The following is a 20,882-nucleotide window of genomic DNA, read 5'->3' as shown; positions in this document are numbered from 1 at the left end:
TTTACTTTTGTCAGTATTGAATAGTACGAATTAATTTGCCCCTTACTAAAATTTGACTTTCTTTGGGATCTTTGGCCACAGCCCATAAACCATTTAAATTAGATTGCAATCTCGCGAATCGCTCAGGATCAACCATAGTTATGGAAACACGACGTAGAGGTAGTCGTCAAGTGTTTCAATCGCTTTTTTCGTCGATTTGCTTTGGTGCCGTTAATTCAGATTTATGCTTGCAACCAGCTGATGTATTGGTAGATATTGAATACAAATCGTCTGTTGTCATTTGTTTCATTTTTGACAAGCATTTCTGACGACTGGAGCCTTGCGCCGATATGACCGGCAGTTGGCCTGATTAACAATAGTAATTTCTTTCGACGATACAATGTCCTGCTGTGCTGATCGTTTTCGTCTCTTCGATACGGGGTTCTTTTCTTTTTTTCATCCTTGGTTTTACGACTATTGCGTTTCGTTGCAGTTTTCTTTGAGGTCGATGGAAACTCTTTCGATGGGGACTTTTCTTTTTCAATTGAGGTTTTCTCGTCTATGGAATTTCTGCCATCCTGTTTGGAAATTTAATCTTTTTTCTTTTGACGTGTAGATCCTTTAGCCTTTTCCTCATTATGAGATTTTAGATTATCCTCCTTTCCACGATCTCTGGTCGCATGTCTTTCATCACGACTAAGAGTAGATTCACCAGATTTCCTATCGTTTTTGGATTTTTGTTCTTCACCAAATTATGTATTAAATTTGTACTCTTTTCCGGCTTCCAAGGCCACCTCTTGTTCCTTTGTCAGTTTAGGTTTTTTCCATTTGTCAGTCTCTTGTTTCAAATGTGGCAATAGTTTATCAAAATCATTGGTATTTTTAGGCACATTTATTAATTGTACTAAACATACATCCTTATCAGAATCTTCCTTATCCTCCTCATCGCCATCAACATCACCAAATAAATTTCTGTTTTTAACAACCAAAATATTTTTCTTTAAGTCATCAGCTTTGGAAAATTGTATGTGTTCTTTAATGAATTGTGGTGTACACATTAATAAGTCCATATCAGATTCTGTGGATGTGGTACTGACAGCAGAAGATATTTTCTTAACCCTGAACAAATTTCGCTCAGGCATTTTTAAAACGTTTGTACTGTTAATGGATTTTTCTAATCCCTTTGGACTTGTTTCCACTTCGGCAAAGAAAGCAGCCCGATTTCTATACAAGTTTTTATCTTCCAATAAGGTGGAGTTAAAGCAATTATGTCTGGCTTTTATGCTTGACCCGATTGAAGGTGTTGTACATTTTGTTACTCTGCGTGGTGGTACAAACGCTTGGATTCATCATCACCCATAACATTGTCAAATAGACAATGTTTTTGACTAAAATTTCATGAGGGTTTAACAACTCTAATTTGGACTTGTTTTGTTTGTTTATCTTCAATTTTATTTGAATTACTTTTACGTGACGATGACGTAGAAGTTGAGGAATGTTCCGAAGAAGCACCATTACCGACAAATAGCCGAGTGGGATCTAATTTATCCGGTTGAATGTACTCCTTGTCACTAAGTGTTAAAAACGCTTCACCAACGTTACCATCAAAAATATTCTTTTCCTTTGGCTTTTAATCGGTTTTATCCACCATAGCATTGTTAGCCTTGTTCGAGAAATTTCTTGAGCGAACACCGACTTTTGTACATTGTTCAATTCGAATCACTCTCTGAATAACCAAGAAAATTGTCCCTTCCCTAACAATTGAGAGTATTTATCGAAAATAAATAAATTTTGACAGCATGGAAATATCTATAAAATGAAAATTAAAAAAATTGTATGGCTTTTATATGTGTAAATTTTGTTTTCTACATAATGCAATATGCATTTCATTCCCCTTAGTTCTAATTAGCGTACAAAATAAGAAACAAATGTGGGGAAACTCAAAAAAAAAAAAAAAAAATCTCCAAATTTTTATATGTGACATTTGAATTGAGAAAATATAAACATTTATTAAAACGACGATATTTTCAGAAAAAATGGAAAACATGAATTAAAAGTAAATAGATGTGGGTTAAGACTATAGTCAGGAGAAAGAGAATTATTTTTTTTCTATTTAGATCTCATTGACAATGGCTTCTAAAGCTTGACAATCAAAGAGATCAGGCGTTGAACAATTTAAATCATCGTTGATTTGGGGATTGACCACATCCGAATTAATATTGGTCACCTCATTATCTTCCTCAGTATTCAATAAAACTGTATTGTGTTTAATAAGGGGTATAACTTGTGACTGCATCAGTGAATTGTCTTCTTCGCCGAAACCATCATTGTAATCTTGGGTACAAATTCGTATTTGACTGCCACTGCCATTTGTGCCATATATACCCTTTGTGAACATACAAATTCCTGGGTTTCTGGTATACAAAAATCAGCATCACCGATGGAATTATTAAGGTTTCCTTCCATACCGGTTTTATCACCTTCCGAGGTTGAACTTTCAGCAATGGAAAGATTTGAAGGCACTGCTGTCATGGGAAATTTCCAGTTGTTCATTATTTGTTGTGTGGTGCTCTTCTTAGATATTTTTATTTTAATAAATCCGTCCGCGATCTCCCGACCACAGCAACCGGCACTTAAGAAATCGATTTTGTCACGCATCGCGAAGCACTTGGTGTTATAGTTGACAATGAATTATCTTTTATTAATAACTTATCTGGCAGGATTTAGTACTTATTAAGAAAAATTTATGCAGCGAATTTATATATGCCTCTTCGAGTAAAGAAATTTTTAGCCCATGCATTATTGATCTCTAACATACTATATGGTTTGGAAGTTGTTTCATGTTTCATAGGCTTACAGAGGACGGTAAATGCAGTAGTGCGCTTTTTTAAAATGTTCCTCTCAGGAATCATTTATTCATTTCAATTTATTTCGTATTGTAATCTTGCAACTTTTTACAATGTTATTAAGGGTGGCAAAACAACACTCCTATTTAGAACTTTTACGTTTTCACACTCTACAAGAAATCCCCAGATAATTATTCCCAGAATCTATAAAAATACCTATTCTAGGTCGTTCTTAGTTCGCGTTGCACGGATTAAGGGTATTTTCTCACTCCAATAATGTCGTTACGAAGAAACTTCTCCTACATTTTACTTGATAGGAATAATGGTTTAAAACACAATTCTATATTATAATTCAACAAAGTTTGTTGTATTGTTTTAAATTATTGTACAATTTTCAGAAGTTATTGTTATTTTGTATTTTTATGGCTGGGGAGCCCAATTATTAACTTTTTCTTTTGTATATATTTGATGGATTGTATATGGTCTTGAAGGCCTTGTATTACAAACCACTTAGGTTTTGTTAGCTAGGTAATATTTTTATATGGCCTTGAAGGCATTGTATTACAAAAGCGAATTATGTATAAAGAAATAAAGTAATGTTGGAGCGTTCAATTTATAATTACTTTATTATTTTTTTTGAAGTAGAGAATTAATTACATATATAGTGCAATATACTCATTTAAATGTTCAGAGTTTGCATTGATTTCGTGATGTTTGAATCAATGTCCCAAATAACCAATTGACCATCTACCCCAGATGTGCTAACACGAGTTCCATTCTGTTTATCACCTGCATATAGACGAATGCAAGTAATTGCATTTTGATGAATGGAGTCAACAAGAGTATCTGAATTTTCAGTACGCAAATTTCTATCCAAGGATTGGAATATACGCATAGCTGAAATACCTCCACTTTCCTTCTTTTGCGACTTGTCAAGTTTGTTTGTAAGGACGAGCTTGTCACCCTGTAGTGTATACACCAAGGGTACACAGCTGTGACCAGCTACCACCACAGATGTAAGCGATATCCATTCACAGGCCAAAAAGGGAAGAAATTCGGTCTTGCATCTTATTATTGTATTTGAGTTAGTTGCATCTGCGATATTTATGCAACTGTCATGGCTCACCCAACATATTTTATTTCCATCACTGGAAAATCTAACACTATTTATCCAGCCACCTCCGTAGGTGCTAGAATTTTTGAACTCGGCCATTAAATTACCCAAAGGCATGCGATTTCCCCATGGTGTTGGTAATGGTTGATCTTCGATATCTTTAATATATGCAGAAAAAATGCGAACCTGTAAGAAAATAATAAAAACAATTGCAATATATATATATATATCTTTACGTTACCTTATAATCAGTAGAGCCGGCTGCCAAAAGTATATTGTTTGGATGCCAGTCAAGAGTCGTTATTGTTGATCTGATAGGTTTCTTTATATGCTTAGATACCCACCAATCATTTTCAGACTCAAAATAGCATACCGAAATAAGACGAGCTCCAGAACCTACCGCAAACTTGTTTTCTGCAGGGGACCATTTAACGCAAGTAGCGGCTCTGTTGATACGCAATAAAACCAAGGTAGGTTTCCATTTGCCGTCCTCGCCTTGCTGCCAAACGTATGCATTACGATCCGCAGCACAGCTGACAATGCGATTAGTGTTTTCGGCCCAATCAATTCCCATTACTCGCAAATCATGTTGATTTAATACGTCCACAATTTTCCACTCATTGTTGTCCCTCTTATAGATATGTATTTCGTTATTATTCGGAGACAATGCAATTTCTAAATATACATTATTAAAATAAGCCAAATCCGTATAAATGCAGACTTACGATTCCGTTCTTTATTCCAAGCATGACAAGTAATTGGCGCAAGACTTCCTCCAAATGTAAATGTCTCAGCCATTTTTATTAAATCCTTTCACAATCAAAACAAAAAAGTAAATAATCGCGGACTCTGGGCCGTCTACACGATTATGAAGATATAAAAAAATGAGTAATTGACCACACCTGCGTGATGTTAGCACATCGCAAACTGTCGATAACATTTTTTTTATCGAAACTACAGGGTGAAACAGATCGGAAAAAATTTCCTCTCAGCAGATTGTGTTATGCCATGGTGTTTGCATTTTAAAGATTTTTTTAATATTTTATTTATTTTTTATATATTTTATTATATAAATTGCAAAAATAAAAAATTAAATTTCACTTGCACAAATTAAAGCAACAGGTTTGTAAACAAAAGCCGGCTGTGTGTCAGTAAAGCGAATAGGTTCAAAAGGAAATGTCAAGAAAATTGTTTTCAACGAACAGAGCAAAGCAGAATTTGCGTGTACGGCAAATTCTGAACCGGCAAATTTTTGTTTTTCTTCCTCGCACCCCTCTCGCCAACAAACTCAGTATTTGCCAAATAAAAATTTGCCTGTGGAAAAGCAGACTAAATATACCCGTTCATACAACACTATTCTTAATTCATGTCATCGGAGTATATTTTTCCAAACTTTTTGTTTCTTGTTTTAGGGTCGAACCTAAATTCATGCTTATGCGTACGATTTTATTCACCTCAAAAGTTAAATACATGTATTTCAATGAATGTTACCCAAATACTTAATTTTCAACATTGACAATGCGTATTTCTGATTTTTTGTTTTTTGAAAATAGAATTCCAGTCATTGAAAAATTTGTTTTTCTAGAACTGTAAACATTTTTCGGTTAATTAAGAAAATATTTTCATCAATTTTCGCCGTTTTCAATCGACACATAAGTAAATAAGGCTCTTACGTATTTTGGTAATACGGACGTTCAACAAACCCTATCAAGGTGAGAAGGTGGGTATTTAAGTGCGCAATTCACTGAATTTAGGTACGATACGCCTACGGGAAGCAAAGCTGAATGCTAACGGACGCGTCCACAGGTTGCGGATAGTGGGAAGCCCAACAATATTCGTTGGGTAACTGTTAATAACCAATAAACAGTCGCGGACAATCAGCGGGCTCAGGGGGAGAGTCTCGGAGGAAATGACCGAGTGCCAGTGATCCCGGAGCCGACGAGGCGAGAATGGCGCTCCTCTCATATATCCATCTCAAAGGTTTGGGACACTACCTTCCTAAAGTGTCCCCCCTAACGCTGGGGTGTCATGCGACCTCGTGCCTATCAGCGTTCCACGGTTTGCAGTCAGGGTACCGACTGTATTCGAACGGAGCCTTGTTGATACCTGGGCGCCTCAACAAGTGTTTCAGGCTTAGTTGCCAAGTCCTTGCCATGGTAAGAGGCTATGCCATGGTCGACCTCAAATCCTCACACACAGCACTTTTTATGGAGCCGACTTTTGATTAGAACTACGGTGATAAACACAGTAGCAACCATGGTGTCTCCTCTGAAGCAAGGAGGGTCCTCTCAGTTACTGACTAAGGAGGTAAACCCTGGCGAGGTTGAAGATATCGACTCAATCTCCACGGCCTGCAGTGTCGTCGCGAGGCTTCTCAGGCAGTTGGCTGTCGAAACAGATGCTGGCACCGATGAGGCTCCCATCGTTAAGGTGGATGATTCATCGGAACCAGTATCTGCTAGGCAAGCTGACGCTAAGGAGATCGCTGCCAAGAAAATGTATCGGAGAGCAGTAAATTTCTGCAAACGATACATTGGACGGGATAGCGACTCCATCACGGGGAAGGAGTTCCTGTTAATCAAGAGGAACCTCAAGCTCATTAGGAAGTTCTCTAGGAACTATCCTGATGATATTGAGAGGGACTTCTCGATTGATAGGATCCCCCGACCCAGTACTAGGACCACAGCGGTAGTCCCTTCTAAGAAGGAGAAACCTGCTGATGGCCCCGGTACATCCAGGAAGCTGATGCCTGAGACGTCTAAGCCCTCAGCACCCCCTAAGGGTAAACTGAGTATTGAGACGTCTCAGACATCAGAATCCAGAAAGACAGAAGGCAGGGAACTGTCGAAATCGGCCCGAAAGAGAGCCCGTAAGAAGGCCTCCAAGAAGACCGACAAGGCACAACCGCCCTCTGTCAATTGGGCAGTCGTTAGTGGACAAGCAGAAGGTAGCGGACGTGAAGCAGGTGCCTGCATCTGCTGGGCATACCTCTGCAGTAGCTGCTACCCCGGGCGCCAAATCTCGGCCACAGCCCACGGCTGTCAAGAGAATGAGGTCCTCGGAGGAGCAACAACCTGCTGCAAAGAGGCCCACGCAGTCGTCGGCCGTACAGAGCTCTGCTTCCTTTGCTTCAGTGGTAGCGTCGAAGGAGAAACTTGCCAAGAGCAGCGATTGTGGGGTGAAAACCAAACACGCTGTCTCGAAGCAGGTAGCCCAGACACCTACAACGGAGCAAAGCGACTCTGCTGATCCGAAAGAGGTTCCGGAAGATCTGCGGGTAGCGATCATCGACCGAGTTGACGCCGACGGGTTTATCAGTGAGGATAGATGGGAGCTGGTCGACAGCTATCTGAAGGACCTCTTCCTGTCCGACGAGGTTGATCGAGAGAGCTTGCGGTTTGGCCTGACCTCCTCTTACAAAGGGGTAAAGGTTGTTGATTGTCGCACTAAGAAGACTTCAGATTTTCTTAAGAAGACAATCAACAGCCTGGACCCCCTTTGGGAGGGTGGTCGTCTGGCGGCTGTAGCGGTTCAAGAGATACCGAGCGGTATGGTAACCTCGGTGTTTATCCCAAAACCTTTCAAGGGGCTGGAGAAGACACTGAGGTTATTGGAGAAGCAGAACGACGGCCTTCAGACGAGGAGGTGGAGAATCCTCGCCTCGTTTGAAAGGAACGGCGGTGTAGTCGCGAAGTTCGCTACTGATTCTGCGGGAGAGGAGTATTTGAGGAAGAACAAGGGTGAGCTTGTTTATGGAATGGGGAAACTTTGTTTCCGCCTCACAACTCCAAAACAATAAGCAGACAGCAGCAAGCGCTTAACGTGATTCAGATAAATCTGCATCACTGTAGAGCAGCAGCTGCTGAACTGCTACTCACCCTCTCTTCCTCAAACATCGACGTGGCGCTCATTCAGGAACCTTACCTGTACAAAGGCAAGGTGACTGGACTGGGCGACACAAAATACACGCTTTTGTCTACCTCCAATGGAGAGAAGGTGAGAACGTGTATTCTTGCTAAAAAGGAGTTAAATTTAATGCTTCTTTCTAATTTCAGCAATGGAGATATGACGACAGCAAGACTAGACAGAGGTACCACGAAACCACTGATAGTCTCTGCCGTCTATCTTCTCTATGAGGCTCCTGACCCACCCGGTACTGTGGTATGCCGCCTATTAGAGGAGATGGGCAGAGTTGGTGATATCATCATCGGATGTGACGCCAACGCACAACACTTCCATTGGGGAAGCAGCAACACAAATACAAGATGTGAGTCCATTTTCGAGTTTATACTTAGCTATAATCTTAGAATTTGCAATAGCGGCAATACACCAACTTTTGTTAATAGGGTGAGAGGTGAAGTCATCGACATAACCTTCACAAATATGGACGACTCTGGGGTCGTAAACTGGGAGGTGTCTGAGAAATGTTCCTTTTCGGGTCATAGACTCATATCCTTCCAGATTCCTACCTCGAGAGCTAAACAGAAACCCTATAGGAATCCTCGGAAGACGAACTGGGACAAATTCAAAGCTAAACAGCAGTCTCTTTTCGGGATCGTAATGATCTCAAAACGACTGAGAATGTTGAATTAGCTGTGAAAAATGTCACGGCCACTCTTCTGAAGAGCTATGAGGCTCCTTGTCCTCTAACATACCCTGGGAAGAAATCTCAGCCGGTATGGTGGTCACAAGACCTTGCAACCTTGCGGAAGGCTGCAAGGAAAGCCTATAATAGAGCTAGTAAGACAAAGCTCAGTACAGATTGGGATGTTTATAAAAGACAATTCAATAGGTACAAAGGCGAAATCAAGAAAGCTAAACGTGAGTCTTGGGTCTGCTATAGTGAGTCGATCGAAGGAGTCAACGAAGCGGCCAGATTCCGCAGAGTACTATCTAAGGATCCAAAATCCATAGGAAGTATTAAGCGAAGTGATGGTACGTGGACAAACTCTGGTAGTGAGTCTCTCGATCTTCTATCATCAACCCACTTTCCTGGTTGTAAGGACTATAGGGAAGATGCGCAGTGTGTGCATCAGCCTACAGTTCGGACGAGGGAAGAGGAGAAGATGATAGAAGACACTATAAGATACCCAAAACTGATATGGGCGATAAACAGTTTTCAACCCTATAAATCTCCTGGTCCAGATGGTATAATACCGGCCATGCTGCAACACGCAGATGAACGAGTAATATCATTTCTGCAGGACATTTTTAGGGCTTGTTTACTTCTGTCGTACATACCAAGTCTATGGAAAGAGGTTACCGTGACCTTCATCCCGAAAGCCGGGAAGCCGAGTCATACGTTACCTAAAGACTATAGACCGATTAGCCTTTCTTCCTTTCTATTAAAAACTTTTGAAAGGTTACTAGACTCAGAAATTAGAAATACCATCGACCGTAATAAACTTAGTAAATCCCAGCATGCCTACATCAAAGGCAGATCAGTGGATACAGCTCTGCATGAGGTGGTTGGATGTATCGAGAAGAATATGGAGTCCTCTGGCTACACGTTGGCAGCATTCCTCGATATCGAAGGAGCTTTCAACAATGTAAAGCTAGAGGCAATCCATTCTGCTCTTGTAGACATAGGTATCCCCTCACTCCTTACGGAATGGATTGATAGAATGCTGGAAAGCAGAATTATCAACTCATCCTTAGGAGAGAGTTCCGTGAGGAAATCTGTCAACAGAGGCACACCTCAGGGAGGAGTACTTTCCCCCCTTTTGTGGCTTCTGGTGATAAATGAGATACTTATGAAATTCAATCATCTCAAGATAAAGGTTGTAGCCTATGCCGATGATGTAGTCTTGTTGGTTGGGGGTAAGTTTATAACGACAATATCAGACATCCTGGAGGGTGCGCTTTCAACCCTGTCAAATTGGGCTTGCACCAAAGGTCTTGGTGTAAACCCCACTAAAACCGAATTGGTGCTCTTCACTAGGAAATACAAAATTCCTAGTTTCCGTCTGCCATCACTTGGTGGAGTGACTTTAACCCTTTCTGATGAAGCTAAATATCTCGGTACTGTCCTAGACCGCAAGTTACTGTGAAATAGGAATGTCGAGGAACGCTCCAAGAAGGGATTGCTGGCACTCTATTCATGCAAGAACTCCATAGGCAAGAGTTGGGGATTGAGACCCGGAATTATACACTGGCTGTATACGACGATCGTCTTACCCATACTTACTTATGGATGTCTTGTCTGGTGGCAGGGGGTGAATAAAAAGAAGCTGCTGGCAAAACTGAGCCTAGTACAGCGATCGGCTTCGATTCTGATCACCGGAGCACTAAGAAGCACACCACAGGCAGCCTTGAATGCAATCTTGAATCTCCAACCTTTGGATATTCTGATCAAATTCCAGGCGGCCAGGTGTGCCCTGAGAGTCCGGGAAACAGATGCCTTGAAATCGCTGAACTATGGTCATGCCAGCATCCTAAACATAACGCAGGTTATGGCCTTTTTAGGGGGATAGTCATATCAGTGATTATATTCCCCCTCATAGGGACTTTAATGACATACAAAGTTGAATTTCCTAGTAGGGAATCCTGGACTAGTGGCTCCCTACCTCTACCAGGTCTGTCAATCTTCACAGACGGGTCCAAGATGGAGGAAGGCACTGGAGCAGGCGTCTACTGCAGGGAATTAGGTATACAGAACTCATATAAACTCAACAATGATTGTAGCGTCTTTCAAGCAGAGATTCTTGCAATCACGAAAGCGGCCGAGATAGTAAAAGCACTTAATACCGACATTACGGGACCGGTGACTATCTACGTAGATAGTCAGGCGGCCCTGAAAGCGGTGAAGTCGCATACTATAAACTCGAAAGCAGTTCATGATTGTAAGACCGCTCTGAATGATATACGACAGATAGTTTTGCTATGCTGGGTTCCAGGACATACTGATATTGAAGGGAATGAAATAGCCGACGAGCTTGCTCGAGGGGGATCACAGTCGTCCAGTCTTCTGATTGAGAGATCTGTGAAACCCCCTATTAGCTATTTCATTGGCAGAATCCGCGCGTTCCATTGCGAGGTAGTCGGCAACAGATGGCTGAGGGAACCTGCTTGCAGAATCTCTAAATCTATCTGGCCAGAATTCTCTCGTAAAAGAACGTCTTCGCTGCTGGATCACAGCAAGAGGGAGATAAAAATCGTTGTGGGGATCATTACAGGTCACTGCAAAGTTAGATCCCTCACTTCTAAGTGGGACTCCAGTGGAGAGGATTACTGTCGTCTATGTGAGGACGAAGAAGAAGTGGAAACAATTGAGCACATCCTCTGCAAATGTCCATCGCTAATCAGCAGAAGACATAAACAGTTTGGATGCTATGAAATTGATAATCTAGTCTTCTTCTCCAAAATAGACCCTAACCAAATTCTAGGCTTTGTCAAAAAATTGACTTGGCTAAAATAATGTCTCTTTCGCTTCCTCTTTCTCACTATTTCTCTCTCTACTCTTCCACTATTTTTTTCTTCTTCTCTTTATAGGTATACCTATACATAAAGGATGATCACAATGGACATAGTTTCGGAGTGGACGGCTGTTATAACAGCCGTACATCCCTAACCCAACCTAGGTACGACCATCACACGAAAATTGTAATATATTTGCGTGAATCACATATATAACTAAATAGAAAAAATAATTCTCTTTCTTCTGACTATAGTATGAACCCATATCTATTTACTTTTATGTTTTCCATTTTTTTCTGAAAATATTGCTGTTTTAATATTGTTTAATTTGAAATATATGCTCTGTTCCCGTACTGCAAGAATCTACTAGATTTTACTATTTTCTTCGATAACATAAAGGAAATTTCGTTATCGTAGTAAAAAGTAGTAGATTCTTGCAGTACGAGAACAGACCAATAAAAAATTCTAACCATTTGTGTTTTTATTTCAATTTCTTTTCATATTTTGCTTCAACGCAAACATTGCTCCGTTCGAGTCGGATTCTACAATCAACCTTTACAAGGAAAACCTAAAACGACAACGTCGTCGCAAACATTGGTCCAATCGAGCCGGATTGTTTTTGACAAAAACTAAACCGTCTCCTCCTTTCACGAAGGAAAACATCGACATCGTCGAGGACAACAAAAACACATATCAACGATCATTACACTCCATTCATTCAATATATTTTATACTAAAAATTTATATTTCAACAACACAGGTATGTACACTGTTTAATTTATTTTTTCGAAATAAAGAAGTGCCATACGGTGAGATTTGTGTTGTGATAAATAATAAATAAAAACTGTCGGCCGTTTTAACAAGCGCCTAATTGTCCGTCCGTTGCCGTCGGCAAAATCAATTCTAACGAAACAGCAACAACATTGTGCCATTCCCACTCTTTGTTTACAACAAAAATAATAACACACATTCACTGAAATATTTTTCTCATATTTATTTCTTCATTTTTTTGAACTTTTCCGCTAAGCCTCCCTCATCAAGAGAGAGAGAGAGTGGTTGGCGATCCTCTGGATTCAAAATATAAGCGGCGCCAGGTTGTATTCACAGCTGTTAATCAATCACTTCAATTTGCTTCGATCTTTCCAAAAAAATCTTTCCAAAATTGGACTCCAAAAATATTGCTTGATTGCCCATAAGGAAAATAAAAATAGGCAAAACGATGGTACTTTTGGTACTTTAGTACGAAATATAAAACAGTTGGTATACAAAATAAACATTAATTCACGATAACTTGGCTGAGCGGTAGCTTCTTTGTAGGTGCAAAGTTTATCGCTGATTACATAAAAGTGGTGTTCAAATCGATAGGGCAATAACCCAAAATTAGCTATGAGTATCAATCCGAATGTTCTATGTTGAGATCCAGTAGTGCCTAAAAGGAGTACTAGGTGCGAGGGGATGATGGGCCACAAAAGTGGATTGGGATTAGAGAGCAGTAATTAGTGTTAATTTATAATATGGAAAAAGAAAAAAAAGGAATAGAAAAAGAAATAAAAAAACAGACTTAGTATTAGTATCACAGTATATATCACATTGTGGAGGATTTATAAAATCAGAGTTGAATTTTTGTTTCTTTAATAAATTTTAGGAGGAGGTTATAGAGGACAGTATCCTTAGATTGTAGGATAGGAATCAGTGCATGATGTTGGAAGAAGAGGAGGCAGGGCTGCCAGATTTTTTTTTTTTAGAAAATCGTCAAAATGACAATTTTTCCCAAACAAAAATCGTCAAAAATTTAAATACGCACATTTAGATATATTTAAATATATACCTTGCGGAAGGCTGCAAGGAAAGCCTATAATAGAGCTAGTAAGACAAAGCTCAGTACAGATTGGGATGTTTATAAAAGACAGTTCAATAGGTACAAAGGCAAAATCAAGAAAGCTAAACGTGAGTCTTGGGTCTGCTATAGTGAGTCGATCGAAGGAGTCAGCGAAGCGGCCAGATTCCGCAGAGTACTATCTAAGGATCCAAAATCCATAGGAAGTATTAAGCGAAGTGATGGTACGTGGACAAACTCTGGTAGTGAGTCTCTCGATCTTCTATCATCAACCCACTTTCCTGGTTGTAAGGACTATAGGGAAGATGCGCAGTGTGTGTATCAGCCTACAGTTCGGCCGAGGGAAGAGGAGAAGATGATAGAAGACACTATAAGATACCCAAAACTGATATGGGCGATAAACAGTTTTCAACCCTATAAATCTCCTGGTCCAGATGGTATAATACCGGCCATGCTGCAACACGCAGATGAACGAGTAATATCATTTCTGCAGGACATTTTTAGGGCTTGTTTACTTCTGTCGTACATACCAAGTCTATGGAAAGAGGTTACCGTGACCTTCATCCCGAAAGCCGGGAAGCCGAGTCATACGTTACCTAAAGACTATAGACCGATTAGCCTTTCTTCCTTTCTATTAAAAACTTTTGAAAGGTTACTAGACTCAGAAATTAGAAATACCATCGACCGTAATAAACTTAGTAAATCCCAGCATGCCTACATCAAAGGCAGATCAGTGGATACAGCTCTGCATGAGGTGGTTGGATGTATCGAGAAGAATATGGAGTCCTCTGGCTACACGTTGGCAGCATTCCTCGATATCGAAGGAGCTTTCAACAATGTAAAGCTAGATGCAATCCATTCTGCTCTTGTAGACATAGGTATCCCCTCACTCCTTACGGAATGGATTGATAGAATGCTGGAAAGCAGAATTATCAACTCATCCTTAGGAGAGAGTTCCGTGAGGAAATCTGTCAACAGAGGCACACCTCAGGGAGGAGTACTTTCCCCCCTTTTGTGGCTTCTGGTGATAAATGAGATACTTATGAAATTCAATCATCTCAAGATAAAGGTTGTAGCCTATGCCGATGATGTAGTCTTGTTGGTTGGGGGTAAGTTTATAACGACAATATCAGACATCCTGGAGGGTGCGCTTTCAACCCTGTCAAATTGGGCTTGCACCAAAGGTCTTGGTGTAAACCCCACTAAAACCGAATTGGTGCTCTTCACTAGGAAATACAAAATTCCTAGTTTCCGTCTGCCATCACTTGGTGGAGTGACTTTAACCCTTTCTGATGAAGCTAAATATCTCGGTACTGTCCTAGACCGCAAGTTACTGTGAAATAGGAATGTCGAGGAACGCTCCAAGAAGGGATTGCTGGCACTCTATTCATGCAAGAACTCCATAGGCAAGAGTTGGGGATTGAGACCCGGAATTATACACTGGCTGTATACGACGATCGTCTTACCCATACTTACTTATGGATGTCTTGTCTGGTGGCAGGGGGTGAATAAAAAGAAGCTGCTGGCAAAACTGAGCCTAGTACAGCGATCGGCTTCGATTCTGATCACCGGAGCACTAAGAAGCACACCACAGGCAGCCTTGAATGCAATCTTGAATCTCCAACCTTTGGATATTCTGATCAAATTCCAGGCGGCCAGGTGTGCCCTGAGAGTCCGGGAAACAGATGCCTTGAAATCGCTGAACTATGGTCATGCCAGCATCCTAAACATAACGCAGGTTATGGCCTTTTTAGGGGGATAGTCATATCAGTGATTATATTCCCCCTCATAGGGACTTTAATGACATACAAGTTGAATTTCCTAGTAGGGAATCCTGGACTAGTGGCTCCCTACCTCTACCAGGTCTGTCAATCTTCACAGACGGGTCCAAGATGGAGGAAGGCACTGGAGCAGGCGTCTACTGCAGGGAATTAGGTATACAGAACTCATATAAACTCAACAATGATTGTAGCGTCTTTCAAGCAGAGATTCTTGCAATCACGAAAGCGGCCGAGATAGTAAAAGCACTTAATACCGACATTACGGGACCGGTGACTATCTACGTAGATAGTCAGGCGGCCCTGAAAGCGGTGAAGTCGCATACTATAAACTCGAAAGCAGTTCATGATTGTAAGACCGCTCTGAATGATATACGACAGATAGTTTTGCTATGCTGGGTTCCAGGACATACTGATATTGAAGGGAATGAAATAGCCGACGAGCTTGCTCGAGGGGGATCACAGTCGTCCAGTCTTCTGATTGAGAGATCTGTGAAACCCCCTATTAGCTATTTCATTGGCAGAATCCGCGCGTTCCATTGCGAGGTAGTCGGCAACAGATGGCTGAGGGAACCTGCTTGCAGAATCTCTAAATCTATCTGGCCAGAATTCTCTCGTAAAAGAACGTCTTCGCTGCTGGATCACAGCAAGAGGGAGATAAAAATCGTTGTGGGGATCATTACAGGTCACTGCAAAGTTAGATCCCTCACTTCTAAGTGGGACTCCAGTGGAGAGGATTACTGTCGTCTATGTGAGGACGAAGAAGAAGTGGAAACAATTGAGCACATCCTCTGCAAATGTCCATCGCTAATCAGCAGAAGACATAAACAGTTTGGATGCTATGAAATTGATAATCTAGTCTTCTTCTCCAAAATAGACCCTAACCAAATTCTAGGCTTTGTCAAAAAATTGACTTGGCTAAAATAATGTCTCTTTCGCTTCCTCTTTCTCACTATTTCTCTCTCTACTCTTCCACTATTTTTTTCTTCTTCTCTTTATAGGTATACCTATACATAAAGGATGATCACAATGGACATAGTTTCGGAGTGGACGGCTGTTATAACAGCCGTACATCCCTAACCCAACCTAGGTACGACCATCACACGAAAATTGTAATATATTTGCGTGAATCACATATATAACTAAATAGAAAAAATAATTCTCTTTCTTCTGACTATAGTATGAACCCATATCTATTTACTTTTATGTTTTCCATTTTTTTCTGAAAATATTGCTGTTTTAATATTGTTTAATTTGAAATATATGCTCTGTTCCCGTACTGCAAGAATCTACTAGATTTTACTATTTTCTTCGATAACATAAAGGAAATTTCGTTATCGTAGTAAAAAGTAGTAGATTCTTGCAGTACGAGAACAGACCAATAAAAAATTCTAACCATTTGTGTTTTTATTTCAATTTCTTTTCATATTTTGCTTCAACGCAAACATTGCTCCGTTCGAGTCGGATTCTACAATCAACCTTTACAAGGAAAACCTAAAACGACAACGTCGTCGCAAACATTGGTCCAATCGAGCCGGATTGTTTTTGACAAAAACTAAACCGTCTCCTCCTTTCACGAAGGAAAACATCGACATCGTCGAGGACAACAAAAACACATATCAACGATCATTACACTCCATTCATTCAATATATTTTATACTAAAAATTTATATTTCAACAACACAGGTATGTACACTGTTTAATTTATTTTTTCGAAATAAAGAAGTGCCATACGGTGAGATTTGTGTTGTGATAAATAATAAATAAAAACTGTCGGCCGTTTTAACAAGCGCCTAATTGTCCGTCCGTTGCCGTCGGCAAAATCAATTCTAACGAAACAGCAACAACATTGTGCCATTCCCACTCTTTGTTTACAACAAAAATAATAACACACATTCACTGAAATATTTTTCTCATATTTATTTCTTCATTTTTTTTGAACTTTTCCGCTAAGCCTCCCTCATCAAGAGAGAGAGAGAGTGGTTGGCGATCCTCTGGATTCAAAATATAAGCGGCGCCAGGTTGTATTCACAGCTGTTAATCAATCACTTCAATTTGCTTCGATCTTTCCAAAAAAATCTTTCCAAAATTGGACTCCAAAAATATTGCTTGATTGCCCATAAGGAAAAAAAAATAGGCAAAACGATGGTACTTTTGGTACTTTAGTACGAAATATAAAACAGTTGGTATACAAAATAAACATTAATTCACGATAACTTGGTTGAGCGGTAGCTTCTTTGTAGGTGCAAAGTTTATCGCTGATTACATAAAAGTGGTGTTCAAATCGATAGGGCAATAACCCAAAATTAGCTATGAGTATCAATCCGAATGTTCTATGTTGAGATCCAGTAGTGCCTAAAAGTAGTACTAGGTGCGAGGGGATCATTACAGGTCACTGCAAAGTTAGATCCCTCACTTCTAAGTGGGACTCCAGTGGAGAGGATTACTGTCGTCTATGTGAGGACGAAGAAGAAGTGGAAACAATTGAGCACATCCTCTGCAAATGTCCATCGCTAATCAGCAGAAGACATAAACAGTTTGGATGCTATGAAATTGATAATCTAGTCTTCTTCTCCAAAATAGACCCTAACCAAATTCTAGGCTTTGTCAAAAAATTGACTTGGCTAAAATAATATCTCTTTCGCTTCCTCTTTCTCACTATTTCTCTCTCTACTCTTCCACTATTTTTTTCTTCTTCTCTTTATAGGTATACCTATACATAAAGGATGATCACAATGGACATAGTTTCGGAGTGGACGGCTGTTATAACAGCCGTACATCCCTAACCCAACCTAGGTACGACCATCACACGAAAATTGTAATATATTTGCGTGAATCACATATATAACTAAATAGAAAAAATAATTCTCTTTCTTCTGACTATAGTATGAACCCATATCTATTTACTTTTATGTTTTCCATTTTTTTCTGAAAATATTGCTGTTTTAATATTGTTTAATTTGAAATATATGCTCTGTTCCCGTACTGCAAGAATCTACTAGATTTTACTATTTTCTTCGATAACATAAAGGAAATTTCGTTATCGTAGTAAAAAGTAGTAGATTCTTGCAGTACGAGAACAGACCAATAAAAAATTTAACCATTTGTGTTTTTATTTCAATTTCTTTTCATATTTTGCTTCAACGCAAACATTGCTCCGTTCGAGTCGGATTCTACAATCAACCTTTACAAGGAAAACCTAAAACGACAACGTCGTCGCAAACATTGGTCCAATCGAGCCGGATTGTTTTTGACAAAAACTAAACCGTCTCCTCCTTTCACGAAGGAAAACATCGACATCGTCGAGGACAACAAAAACACATATCAACGATCATTACACTCCATTCATTCAATATATTTTATACTAAAAATTTATATTTCAACAACACAGGTATGTACACTGTTTAATTTATTTTTTCGAAATAAAGAAGTGCCATACGGTGAGATTTGTGTTGTGATAAATAATAAATAAAAACTGTCGGCCGTTTTAACAAGCGCCTAATTGTCCGTCCGTTGCCGTCGGCAAAATCAATTCTAACGAAACAGCAACAACATTGTGCCATTCCCACTCTTTGTTTACAACAAAAATAATAACACACATTCACTGAAATGTTTTTCTCATATTTATTTCTTCATTTTTTTTTTTTGAACTTTTCCGCTAAGCCTCCCTCATCAAGAGAGAGAGAGAGTGGTTGGCGATCCTCTGGATTCAAAATATAAGCGGCGCCAGGTTGTATTCACAGCTGTTAATCAATCACTTCAATTTGCTTCGATCTTTCCAAAAAAATCTTTCCAAAATTGGACTCCAAAAATATTGCTTGATTGCCCATAAGGAAAATAAAAATAGGCAAAACGATGGTACTTTTGGTACTTTAGTACGAAATATAAAACAGTTGGTATACAAAATAAACATTAATTCACGATAACTTGGTTGAGCGGTAGCTTCTTTGTAGGTGCAAAGTTTATCGCTGATTACATAAAAGTGGTGTTCAAATCGATAGGGCAATAACCCAAAATTAGCTATGAGTATCAATCCGAATGTTCTATGTTGAGATCCAGTAGTGCCTAAAAGGAGTACTAGGTGCGAGGGGATGATGGGCCACAAAAGTGGATTGGGATTAGAGAGCAGTAATTAGTGTTAATTTATAATATGGAAAAAGAAAAAAAGGAATAGAAAAAGAAATAAAAAACAGACTTAGTATTAGTATCACAGTATATATCACATTGTGGAGGATTTATAAAATCAGAGTTGAATTTTTGTTTCTTTAATAAATTTTAGGAGGAGGTTATAGAGGACAGTATCCTTAGATTGTAGGATAGGAATCAGTGCATGATGTTGGAAGAAGAGGAGGCAGGGCTGCCAGATTTTTTTTTTTAGAAAATCGTCAAAATGACGATTTTTCCCAAACAAAAATCGTCAAAAATTTAAATACGCACATTTAGATATATTTAAATATATTTTTTTATTAAAAGGAACATAAAAGAGGCATTCAGTTTATTAAACACATTTTTTTAAAGCTAATCAAGAAATTCATTCATTTTATTAATAAATATTTGAATAGTCATTTCGACTTTAATAAAGTCATTCATTTTGAAGAAATATTTGTGTTAATCATTTTCAACATGTCGGTTTTAATTAACGTATCATAACAATTTGTTTTGTTAACTTTTAAATAATCTTTTGTATAAATTTCTCCATTGAATCCTCATCCGATTTTTCGTTTTATTAAGATTTACTTGGCTGAAAACACGCTCAACATTTGCTGAAGAATGGGGTAATACCATTACCTTCCGTACAAATTTAGTTATTATTGGAAAAATATATGAACCATCACCACATTTCAAATTAAATATTGCATTCCAAAAACGAAATAAATCGGTTTCATCATTTTCACAAATGTTACCAAATTAAACAACCTTAGTTCGCGAAATTCTGAATCCAATTTTTGTTTTTCATCTTCGTTCACAAAATGTGAAATTCTTTAAGGATATCGAAAAATGAATTATTCTTTTCATTTCTAATATACGTGGGACTTATCATAGACATTTTTAAAAATGCTTTCAAATCGAATCTTTTTAAAATTGTAATAACTTTTTGTTATTTGAATTTTTGTGATCATTTGAAAGTGATTTTAAGTGATTATTTATACTCTTTCGAGTCGAGCTTGATGATCTAAATTTTGCAATTAAAAGGAAAGCCAGGAGAAGAACCTACGTACCCACCATTACGCGACGCGTTTCGCCGTTGGTTATGCGGCTCATCAGGCATATTGGGCTATGTGGCTTTACAAAGGTCGTACGTTGATAACTTGTATTTATTCCGCCCTGATGCGAAACTTGCATATGCGAATAAAATTCAAATTTGTCAATAACTTTAAAATTGTAATAACTTTAAAATTGTAATAACTTTGTATAAATTGAAACTTAAACTTAATATAACAACTTTTCCGTTCACCAATTTTCTTCTATTTGCCCGTGTCAAAAAACAACAACCGTTAACTTTTATTTGTTTTGTTGATGTCTATCCAGAGAACGGCACAGCTGATTGGTAGTTTTTCATCTATCTGGGTAAACGTAAACTGCTGTTGGCTTTGTAACAATACAAAGTATACCTCACACACATATGCCAAATATTCATATTCTATTTACTTTTTCTTTCGCCTATTTAAAAGCTTTGTGTCACCCGGGCCAAAGTTCATCTTTTTATACCATGGTTGTTCAAAGATAGAGTTGGTAAACTGATAAAAATACCGGCCTTTTGATTGTTTTCGATTCTCGCAAGAGCTTCCTTAGGCGTTAGGCTCCATTCTAGGGGAGCACCTACATTCGCCGCTTGTTTCGCCAGCCAATCAACTTCTTCGTTTATTTTTATGCCTCTGTGACCTGGAATCCATACATACATGACATTTCTC

General features: G+C 39.0%; 2 protein-coding genes across 2 annotated transcripts; both read right to left on the bottom strand.

Moving 5' to 3' along the window:
• Positions 1–569: 569 nt before the first annotated feature.
• Positions 570–1,121, bottom strand: LOC133331286 (uncharacterized). Its single transcript, XM_061539685.1, has 2 exons — positions 751–1,121; positions 570–675 (listed from the first exon to the last, which is right to left on the bottom strand). The coding sequence occupies exons 1-2, from the start codon at positions 1,119–1,121 to the stop codon at positions 570–572; spliced, it is 477 nt and encodes a 158-aa protein (XP_061395669.1).
• Positions 1,122–3,504: 2,383 nt separating this feature from the next.
• Positions 3,505–4,737, bottom strand: LOC133331284 (actin-related protein 2/3 complex subunit 1A-B). Its single transcript, XM_061539684.1, has 3 exons — positions 4,665–4,737; positions 4,181–4,614; positions 3,505–4,125 (listed from the first exon to the last, which is right to left on the bottom strand). The coding sequence occupies exons 1-3, from the start codon at positions 4,735–4,737 to the stop codon at positions 3,505–3,507; spliced, it is 1,128 nt and encodes a 375-aa protein (XP_061395668.1).
• Between the last annotated feature and the right edge of the window lie 16,145 nt (positions 4,738–20,882).

This window comes from Musca vetustissima, unplaced genomic scaffold (assembly GCF_032173495.1).
Source record: "Musca vetustissima isolate MV318-11 ecotype Yass unplaced genomic scaffold, APGP_CSIRO_Mvet_v1 utg29361, whole genome shotgun sequence".
NCBI classification, from domain to species: Eukaryota; Metazoa; Arthropoda; class Insecta; order Diptera; family Muscidae; genus Musca; species Musca vetustissima.
This window is presented reverse-complemented; position numbering and strand designations above follow the sequence as displayed.